Source organism: Lotus japonicus, chromosome 6 (assembly GCF_012489685.1).
Source record: "Lotus japonicus ecotype B-129 chromosome 6, LjGifu_v1.2".
NCBI classification, from domain to species: domain Eukaryota; kingdom Viridiplantae; phylum Streptophyta; class Magnoliopsida; order Fabales; family Fabaceae; genus Lotus; species Lotus japonicus.
In genome coordinates, this window is record NC_080046.1 from 10,556,274 (window position 1) to 10,567,777 (window position 11,504).

General features: G+C 40.5%; 1 protein-coding gene across 1 annotated transcript; it reads left to right on the forward strand.

The window, feature by feature from the left end:
• Window positions 1–10,445: 10,445 nt before the first annotated feature.
• LOC130724883 (NAC domain-containing protein 83-like) lies at window positions 10,446–11,147 on the forward strand. The gene is made up of 2 exons (XM_057576153.1): window positions 10,446–10,661; window positions 11,004–11,147. The coding sequence occupies exons 1-2, from the start codon at window positions 10,446–10,448 to the stop codon at window positions 11,145–11,147; spliced, it is 360 nt and encodes a 119-aa protein (XP_057432136.1).
• Window positions 11,148–11,504: the final 357 nt, after the last annotated feature.

Here is an 11,504-nt window from a genome sequence, read left to right on the forward strand (position 1 = left end):
GCTTTGGAGGTTTCTTGGCTTGAGCTTCTCCAAACCCTCAATTTTTAGGGGTTATGCTCGTCCTCAAGTAAGTGTCTGAACACTTGGAAATTGGTCTTCGTATTCGTTCTCGCCAAGCATTAAGACACTTGAGGGGGATTTGTCTTCATCTCCTCTCCCTCCGAGCGTTGACATACTCTAGAGGATTTTGTCTTCATATCCGCCTCGCCGAGCATTTGCGATGCTTGGGGAGGATTTCTTCTTCATCTCCCCTTCGCCGAGCGTTGCGATGCTCGGGGATGATTTTTTCTTCATATCCCCCTCGCCAAGTGTTGCAATGCTCGGGGATGATTTTTTATTCATATCCCCCTCACCAAGTGTTGCGATGCTCGGGGATGATTTTTTCTTCATCTCCCCCTCGCCGAGCATTTGCGATGCTGGGGAAGGGTTTCTTCTTCATCTCCCCTTCGCCGAGCGTTGCGATGCTCGGGGATGATTTTTTCTTCATCACCCTCTCGTCGAGCAATGCGATGCTCGGGGAGGATTTCTTCTTCATCTACCTCCCGCCGAGCATTGAGGCACTCGGAGGGGACTTTCAATTCTTTGTTGCCTCAACAGGTTTATTAGTCTCGAGAGGTCTCTCCGTGCCTGACCGGGTCTATGCTCAGCAAGACTTTTAATTATTCGGTGTCTCAACCAATTAATTGGTTTTATGAGGCCTTGTCGTGCTCAGCTGGTTCTGTGTAGTCGGGTCTTTTTATCATCTCGTCCCCTCGACCAATTAATTGGTTTTACGAGGTCTTGTCGTGCCCGGTTGGGTCTATGCCCGTCAGGTCTTTTTATCATCTCGTCCCCTCGACCAATTAATTGGTTTTACGAGGTCTTGTCGTGCCCGGTTGGGTCTATGCCCGTCAGGTCTTTTTATCTTCTCGTCGCCTCGACCAATTAATTGGTTTTACGAGGTCTTGTCGTGCCCGGTTGGGTCTATGCCCGTCAGGTCTTTTTATCTTCTCGTCGCCTCGACCAATTAATTGGTTTTACGAGGTCTTGTCGTGCCCGGTTGGGTCTATGCCCGTCAGGTCTTTTTATCTTCTCGTCGCCTCGACCAATTAATTGGTTTTATGAGGTCTGGTCGTGCCCGGTTGGGTCTATGCCCGTCAGGTCTTTTTATCTTCTCGTCTATGATTCTTCATTGAACCTGCTGTCTGCTTAACCAAGTCATGCTAATACATTCGTTCATATAAGACACATGTAGTATGCTAGTGGAAATTCTAAACATTTAAGAAAACATAGCATATGAGAAAATATAGCATACGAAATATTGTTTAGTCATTTTCATGGTCTTGAACTAGCTGCGAAGTGTAACACTCGGTTGGTGGTCCTTGATCATCCAAATTGCCCTTGGGAATGTGGTGGTAATTTTTCATTTTTTGCTTGATGAGATTCATGGTCCTCGTAGAATTTTTACATGTAGTGTCTCTGAAGCCAATATATGCAGCACACTGCACATGTAGGCAAATTCACCTCTCATGGTGTTAGACCATACTAGTTATTATCACTAGTTTTTGATGTTCCACGTACGTGTAGGAGCATTTAGCAATATTCACATAAGACAAAAAGGTAGAATAGCCAGTAGTGTTAATTAATATGGCTACCTTGGTTTCACATTGTAAAAGTTTTGCAATATGATATACGTGGATCAGATTTTAGCTAAGAGAACTAGTTTTTCAAACTGTTCCTTTTTTCTCATGTAGATGCAAACAATATTAATATAAAAGACAGAAGAATATTAATATACTTGGTCACATGCTTCTTATGTTCTCAATACTGTGTGGATTGGATAACTCGTCCACATTTCATATAAGGTAAAAGATGGGAAAGAGATATGTTCATATGCTTTCAAATCATCTCTACATAAGCCTAACTGCTTAGTTATATCATAATTATTCAAACTTGCAATCCGTGCAAGTGTTCGACAGCCTTCATATAAGGCAAAAATATGCAAGAATGTAATATTCATATGGGCTAACGCGGTAAAAAGGGGCATCTAAATCTATATGTTCTGAGCAGGGCCGGCCCTGGGCCTGTGCAAGCAGGCCCACAGCCCAGGGCCTCCAAAAAAGAAGGGCCCCAAAAAAAATTCGAATACTTTTTACAGCGCTTTTACTTAAAAAAGCGCTGTAAATAGTCAATCTTTTACAGCACTTCGTAACTGGTATACTATTTAACAGCGGCGAGATGTCCGAAGCGCTGTAAAAGGCCTTTTTTTGGCTTAGTTTTCCTATTAAACTTTCTCCAAAAAAAAATTTAGGGGTCCATTTTTATTATTAACCCAGGGCCTCCAAAATGTCGGGACCGGCCCTGGTTCTGAGTTGTGTATGTTGTCATAGCACATAGTTACTGATGACCCGAGGTTTATTCTATGTTTATCGAGTCCTTCTTGTTTCTTCCTTTTCCTTTTTGAGTCCTTTATTGAGTTTCAAGTCAAGTTGAGTCACTTTTTATTTCATAATTGCATCTGCATTAGTTTAGGTGTTTTTAATCAATTTATTTAGTCTTTTTATTAGTTTAGTTAGAGAGTAATTCCTATGGTGAGTTTTGAGCTGAAGTCCTTTGAATTCATGAGTGTTGATTGCACATTGGGGGTTTTATTTGCTGAATTGAATGAAAGGATGGTGAATTATCATGATTAATGACATGTTCCAATGAGTTACATTGTTGTTTTGATGGTTTCTTGAGATTCTTTTCAGGTTTGATAGGTTTTTGATGGCTAATGATGATGGTTGAAAGCTAAGTTAAGAGCCATGATGATAGGAGAAGTGAGAGTTACAAAATTGAAGAAAAATCAGATGAGCCACGCATGTGCGCCTCGTATCCCACGGACATGCGTGGAGCTACTGTTGGAAAACCTGATGCCCATGCATGTGCGCCGTCTGATCCACGCACATGCGTGGTGGCAAAATCTGATGCTATGAATTGTGCGATTTTGAGCGTTTTGCCCACGCATGTGCGTGGAGGAGGCCACGCACATGCGTGGGTTACCGCTGGAAACTCTATAAATATGGATTTTGTTATTTCTTTTAGGGATCTTTGTATTTTCTGAGCAAAACTTAGAGTTCTAGTTTCTTGGAGCTTGTGGGAGGCTTCTTGGCACTCTTGATTCAGGTTTTTGCTCTCTTAATTTGCATTATGAATTCCATAGCCATGCTTGGCTAGTTTCCTTTGTACTTTGGGTGAAGTGAACCTTAGTTTTGATTATGTTTTGAACTTCTGAGTTTCTTATATGAATAAAGTTTCCTTTCTATGTATCTCTTCTCTGTTTCAATATTCTCTTGAATGCATGCAAATGTTTGGCTTTCTCCTTGCACAACGGTAGTTGGTAAGGATTAAGGGACCATGAGATTAGATTGATTTGTTTACTACCACTTAGGTATAAGGGTGGGAACTCTTTGTGTTGGCCTGAACTTATAAACTTCATTCTTCAATTGAATTGACTAAGCACTAAGGAATTAGGTTTGGCAAATGAAATTGAATGTTTTACTTGATTAAGGAATTAACAAGTAGAGGTAGAGGCTATAACATCATGGATAAAGATTCTGAACTTCATATAAGAATTTGATTTGAGAACCATAATTGGACTAAGTGGAGCTTTGCCCAGGGTACTTCTTTATCTGAATTATAATTCTTGCTCTTCATCACAAGTGTGTTAAACACAACAAATCCTCAAACTTATATTGCTTTCTTTTTCACATTCGGAACACAAAACTCTTAGAAGCAATTGATGAACAACTATCCCTGTGGTTCGACAATCTTTTGTATTACTTCGATCAATCCGTACACTTGCGGAATTGCTATCAAGTTTTTGGCGCCGTTGCCGGGGATAGTTTGTTTTGTTGATTGATTCTTGAGTTTTATTGTTTGGAAATTTCATTACCATTGCTTCATTGAATCGGTGCTACTAACCTGTGTGTGAAAGTGATTTTTACAAGGTTCAATGGATGCTTTTGATTTGAGTGGGTTTCATGGATATGACCAACGTCAATACTATGACCAAGGATGGGAAGAACAACCCAATATCTTTTGGGAAGGTGATGAAAACTTCTATCCATGGGATCTACCAAGTCATCAATATTATGCAGAGTTTGAACATCAAGCATTTGATCAAGAACAACCCCATCAATACCACGAGAGCGGAAAAAAGAGCTTGGAAGAGATTGTGGCTGATTTGGTAATTATCAATCAGATTTTCATGGACGAAACCAGGAGTTTCATGAATGAAACCAAGATCAGCTTGAGGAATCAAGAAGCTTCCATCAAGAATTTGGAGACTCAGTTGGGTCATTTAGCCAAAACCATAGCTGAAGGGGTCCCAGAATGTTTCTGCCCTCAAGCTTTGGAGGAGGGAGAACAATCACTTACTATCCATGAAAGTGACATTGTGGAGAAAGGTGAGGAGCCACAAAGTGAAGAATCCCCAAAAGGAGACTTCACCAATGTTCTTGAGACAGAAAGTGATGATACAATGGGTGATCAAATGGAAAATGTGATTGAATGTGGTGATATTCAAGATGTATCCACAGAGGATTTTGTCTTTGGAGACAAAATACAGAAAGATGAGGAGGAAACTCCAAGTCTTAGCATCAATCTCAAGGACCTGTGGATCAATGGAAAGCTTGGCAAGGAACAAGCAAGAGGGTGGAATTTTCTCAACACAAAATGGAAACAAATCCGTGAGAATTTTCTTAAATCCTCTATTCTTAATTTGATTTATGTTGCCATGATATCTGGAAATTCAGGTAATATGATGATGCAGTTGTGTCAAAATTTGCATGATCTAAAGGATCTAATGCAATTTGCTATAAACCCTGGGTAAAACTTTAAGTCCGGGTAGTCTATCAAAGACTTAAAAATTGAGCTTCTTGAGAGACAACCCAAGTCCAGGTTTTCTTTTCTTTAATTTGAGTTTGCTTTAATTTTGTGTTCCTCTATAAAAAAAACATTTTCTTTTTAGGAAGTTAGTGCATCAAGTCTTTTGCATGTTTTGCTTTTTAAGTTTGAGTCAGTATGAATATCCTTGGGTTTCTTGCTGCTATGCTGAACTTGCTTAAGTGGTTTCACCCTTGACGTAGCTGCTTTTTATTGAAAGTTGATGATACTTCCATGTTTTTATCTTGTGGTCTTTGTACATGCTATTGTGATTGGAAGGTGAGGTAACTTGATCATACTTGCTTGAGTTCATAAGAAAGGGTGTTCCACTTCAACACCCTATTGTTTTTGTTGAGTGCTGAGTATCTCAAAGTTTATTCCTAACATGCTTGCACACACTTAGCTCTGTTTTGAAATGCATATTGGTTGTTGCTTAGTGCTTGAATTTTTGAAGAGACTTGGTAGGAAATTCTTTCTGGCCTCAGAATTTTGTTAAAATTGCACTTTTTCCCCTAGTTGCCCGAGTTGAGCCTTATAATTGAATAATTTTCCTTCGTCCCCAAACTGTGGTGAATTGTGTTGTTGGTGAATGTCTTATGGTTTTGATTGAGCAGGTAAAATTATAAAAGGACTTCCTTCCTAACAAAGAAAAGAAAAAAAAAAGCTAGCTGAATTGTCAGAAGAAGGGTAAGTGCCTTGACAATTGAAAAAAAAATGGAGAAAAGAAATATGAAAAGAAGGAAGGAGTCCCAAAGTCTTAACATTCTGCTCAGGTTGTATTGGATAGAGAAGTTACTCACCCCAACATGTCTTGAGAGCCCCTTGTGCTATCCTTTTTCTTTGTTTCCCTACCTTTATCCTAGCCAAAGTTACAACCATTTCTGATTCTTGCTACTTTGCAACTAACTTTGAATTGATTGATTATCAGGGCTGAAGTATTGGGTTTGTATGTTAGAGCACCCAAAATGTGAGGAGAGTGGTTGACATGAGAGGAAGTTGATGAGCTCTTGCTTGGAAGTCTTGGTTACTCTTGCTGACCACTCATCTTTACTTGTGTGCATTTGACCTTTCTTTTGTTTTGTGAAGTATCTTGTTTTGAAAAGCCTAAGCAGCTGAAGAAGGGGTGATTTAGTCTGTGCTTGAGGACAAGCTACCTTGAGTTTACGCTTGAGGACAAGCTGCCGTTGAGTATAGTGGTGTGCTGACCCGAGGTTTATTCTATGTTTATCGAGTCCTTCTTGTTTCTTCCTTTTCCTTTTTGAGTCCTTTATTGAGTTTCAAGTCAAGTTGAGTCACTTTTTATTTCATAATTGCATCTGCATTAGTTTAGGTGTTTTTAATCAATTTATTTAGTCTTTTTATTAGTTTAGTTAGAGAGTAATTCCTATGGTAAGTTTTGAGCTGAAGTCCTTTGAATTCATGAGTGTTTATTGCACATTGGGGGGTTTTATTTGCTGAATTGAATGAAAGGATGGTGAATTATCATGATTAATGACATGTTCCAATGAGTTACATTGTTGTTTTGATGGTTTCTTGAGATTCTTTTCAGGTTTGATAGGTTTTTGATGGCTAATGATGATGGTTGAAAGCTAAGTTAAGAGCCATGATGATAGGAGAAGTGGGAGTTACAAAATTGAAGAAAAATCAGATGAGCCACGCATGTGCGCCTCGTATCCCACGCACATGCGTGGAGCTACTGTTGGAAAACCTGATGCCCACGCATGTGCGCCGTCTGATCCACGCACATGCGTGGTGGCAAAATCTGATGCTATGAACTGTGCGATTTTGAGCGTTTTGCCCACGCATGTGCGTGGAGGAGGCCACGCACATGCGTGGGTTACCGCTGGAAACTCTATAAATATGGATTTTGTTATTTCTTTTAGGGATCTTTGTTTTTTCTGAGCAAAACTTAGAGTTCTAGTTTCTTGGAGCTTGTGGGAGGCTTCTTGGCACTCTTGATTCAGGTTTTTGCTCTCTTAATTTGCATTATGAATTCCATAGCCATGCTTGGCTAGTTTCCTTTGTACTTTGGGTGAAGTGAACCTTAGTTTTGATTATGTTTTGAACTTCTGAGTTTCTTATATGAATAAAGTTTCCTTTCTATGTATCTCTTCTCTGTTTCAATATTCTCTTGAATGCATGCAAGTGTTTGGCTTTCTCCTTGCACAACAGTAGTTGGTAAGGATTAAGGGACCATGAGATTAGATTGATTTGTTTACTACCACTTACGTATAAGGGTGGGAACTCTTTGTGTTGGCCTGAACTTATAAACTTCATTCTTCAATTGAATTGACTAGGCACTAAGGAATTAGGTTTGGCAAATGAAATTTAATGTTTTACTTGATTAAGGAATTAACAAGTAGAGGTAGAGGCTATAACATCATGGATAAAGATTCTGAACTTCATATAAGAATTTGATTTGAGAACCATAATTGGACTAAGTGGAGCTTTGCCCAGGGTACTTCTTTATCTGAATTATAATTCTTGCTCTTCATCACAAGTGTGTTAAACACAACAAATCCTCAAACTTATATTGCTTTCTTTTTCACATTCGGAACACAAAACTCTTAGAAGCAATTGATGAACAACTATCCCTGTGGTTTGACAATCTTTTGTATTACTTCGATCAATCCGTACACTTGCGGAATTGCTATCAAGTTTTTGGCGCCGTTGCCGGGGATAGTTTGTTTTCTTGATTGATTCTTGAGTTTTATTGTTTGGAAATTTCATTACCATTGCTTCATTGAATCGGTGCTCCTAACCTGTGTGTGAAAGTGATTTTTACAAGGTTCAATGGATGCTTTTGATTTGAGTGGATTTCATGGATATGACCAACGTCAATACTATGACCAAGGATGGGAAGAACAACCCAATATCTTTTGGGAAGGTGATGACAACTTCTATCCATGGGATCTACCAAGTCATCAATATTATGCAGAGTTTGAACATCAAGCATTTGATCAAGAACAACCCCATCAATACCACGAGAGCGGAAAAAAGAGCTTGGAAGAGATTGTAGCTGATTTGGTAATTATCAATCAGATTTTCATGGACGAAACCAGGAGTTTCATGAATGAAACCAAGATCAGCTTGAGGAATCAAGAAGCTTCCATCAAGAATTTGGAGACTCAGTTGGGTCATTTAGCCAAAACCATAGCTGAAGGGGTCCCAGAATGTTTCTGCCCTCAAGCTTTGGAGGAGGGAGAACAATCACTTACTATCCATGAAAGTGACATTGTGGAGAAAGGTGAGGAGCCACAAAGTGAAGAATCCCCAAAAGGAGACTTCACCAATGTTCTTGAGACAGAAAGTGATGATACAATGGGTGATCAAATGGAAAATGTGATTGAATGTGGTGATATTCAAGATGTATCCACAGAGGATTTTGTCTTTGGAGACAAAATGCAGAAAGATGAGGAGGAAACTCCAAGTCTTAGCATCAATCTCAAGGACCTGTGGATCAATGGAAAGCTTGGCAAGGAACAAGCAAGAGGGTGGAATTTTCTCAACACAAAATGGAAACAAATCCGTGAGAATTTTCTTAAATCCTCTATTCTTAATTTGATTTATGTTGCCATGATATCTGGAAATTCAGGTAATATGATGATGCAGTTGTGTCAAAATTTGCATGATCTAAAGGATCTAATGCAATTTGCTATAAACCCTGGGTAAAACTTTGAGTCCGGGTAGTCTATCAAAGACTTAAAAATTGAGCTTCTTGAGAGACAACCCAAGTCCAGGTTTTCTTTTCTTTTCTTTTCCAGCTTCACCCCGAAATCCAGCAGCTGCGGGGGCTACCAGTGTGGAGTAAACGGCGGAGTTCCAATCAGAGAAGAAGATTGACCTTGGTGCACTGCACTTTTCAAATCTGTTCACTTAAAGCCTTGTGTTTTCTTCTCATGTCACAGGATCCTCAGGTCTGCTCATTGTTTCTTTCTCCTCTTGAGATCTAAACAGAGCACGAAATGAGGGAGATGGAGAAAGGAGGAAAAGGAGGTGGAGGGGAGTTCAGTGGTGGTTTTTGGTGGATGAGCGGTTCAGCGTTGTTGCTTCCGTTTTCAAGTTCTTTTGTACCTTCTTTTCCTTCACCGATCTACCTGGATCTTCCGTTCTCTTTGTTTGATTTTCACATGGGCCATGATGAAGATGAAGGAGCCGTGGGAATACCATTGCTGCAGTAGCAGGAAACATCAAGTGGTAGGCATGGAGGACAGTGTCGTTTGCGTTGAAGCTGCCGGTTGCTTAGACAGAGCATGGGTCTTCTTATCTCTTCTCAAATCTTCTTGGATCCGGTTGTTGTCGGCGGGGCTGCAGTGAGCTTTTTCCCATAACATGGTGGAGGAGAAGTTTTACCGGTCCCCACTGACGGCGCCAATTGATCGGGGAGCGACCAAACTACCCAAGAAGCCGGGGGTAGGAAGAAGGTGAGGGGCGCGGCGAAGCTGGGACGGTCGGAGAAGGTCCCGGGAGGGGCTCCTGCAAGGGACTCCAATGCCAAAGTAAGTAGGGGAATGAGAGTGAGTGAGTGAAGAGGTGAAGAAATGAGTTACCTTAACATGGAGGAGGAGCCCTCCTTATATACATGAAGGGAAATTAGGGTTTGAGTCATGCAACGTCATGCATGGCTCATACTTGGTTCATCCTGGGCCGTTGGATCCTCTGTCGCTCCCTGCCGCAAAGCAGTGATCCAATGGTCCAGGGTTCCTTGGGATCTATGCCTCCAACCACTAGTACCGTAGGGTGGTTGGGATAGGTCAACTCCTACATGGTGGGCCCGGTGATTGTCTTGTACTCAAAAGGGAAGTCTCCTCCGTCCCAAGCGGGTCGGGAGGAGGTAGCGATCGTTTAGTGGGTGATCGTCCCATTAGGTCCACTCCGGTCGTCCGTTCAAGGGTTTCTTGGAGCGGTGGTCGTCCACGGGCGGTGGTGGCCGTTTCATTAGGTTTCCGCCCTGGGCCTGCTCTGGTCGTCCGTGCCATGGTTTCCCAGAACAGTAGTCCCCCAGCTCTGGTCCACTGCGACAGTGGAGCATGAGCTTTAAGGGCGGCGTTTTCGCGGAAGAGTTACTAGGGTTCTTGGAACAGTCATGCATGCCCTGTATGCGGGTGGCTCCCAGTCGTTCGATCCTCTTGTCATTCCTGCGACGCCAGTGAGATCTCACGGTCCAGGATTCCCCGTGGTAGGTTCAGTCCCTAGCTTTCTAGGGTGGTTGACGGAAGTTAACTCCTAGGTCCTGGGTCCCACCGTTGTCCTTTGTGGGAGTGTGGGGTCGGACCTAGGTATTTCCCAAGTTTCCAGAACAGAACCATCTTTTAACTATTCCATTAGCCATTTAATCTTTTATGGCCCTTGTTCTAACACAGAGAATAGAATGGGAATTGTGTCATACAAAAAACAAAATCAAAATTTCCAAGTCCCATGAATGTGTTATGTGTTGTTTAATTTCAATTGGAAATTGAACCAAGATGGTGTTTTGGATTTAATTTGAGTTTGTCGATGGAAAGATTTTCAATGAGCGTAAGTGCTTCTTCTACAATACCATGGGTCGTGATCTTGAAAACATTGACATGAGAGTCGCAGGGAGAGGCCAGTGGAGAGTTATGGGGAAAGACAAATATATTTATATCCCCGGAAACAATCAGGTGATTGGGAAGAGGAATACCCTGAATTTTTGGGATGTGCAAGGAGCCTATGCTAGGAGGACCGAATGGGTGATGCATGAGTTTCGTCTTGTGTTTATTGCTAACCCATCTAAGGTAAATAATAAAGTATTGACTTACTTTTTTTTGGTACATCGAAAAGTAAAAAATTACACTCTCCAGTGACTTACTAACGGTTATGGATTCACATTAAGCCAAATAAGTTTTTATAAGGGTAGAGAAAGCCCGACCTATAAAATATCTTTTGGAGTAAAATTAGACCTAACTCGAATTCTTAAACTGACCATTTTAATTTACACCAAAATTGAGCAGAAATTTAGAGTAATGCATTTTAAAATATCATGAGAATGGTTGGTTGGTAGGTAGGATATATCACAAAGTCGGGTTCCTTTTGTCTTATTCATCATTGATTACTAAACTTTATTACTCAAAATGTAGATGGCAAACTGGTCTGTTTATCGCATCTTTAAGAATAAAGATGAAAAGAAGGTGAAGGATGCAAAATGGTGTAATGAGGAAAGCTCTAATGGTGAAAGTATCGAAGTCAATGATTTCAACATTGAGAGTGACTATTTCTCATAACCTTTCTCAATAGTCCGTTCCTTAAGTGAGGGCAGCAAATCTTCTTGAACAAAAACTTGTTCATGTGTTCTTTATCAATATCATCTTTTATAATTGACTAATAAATAATTTTTTATGTTATGATATTATTTTTCTGGTACAAATGCATATTATGATATGATAAATAATAATGAGTTTTGAAATTAAAATAGGAATCACAACTCTCTAAAGCAAAAAGGGTTTGAAAGAGCTACTATGCCTTAAATACATGTCTATAACATCTTATTCTCAAACACTTTTCAATCAAATATCAATTACAACCCAGCTGCAAAAATTGCCAACTTTCCATCTCTAGCACTGAGGTCACCGCCAGAAACA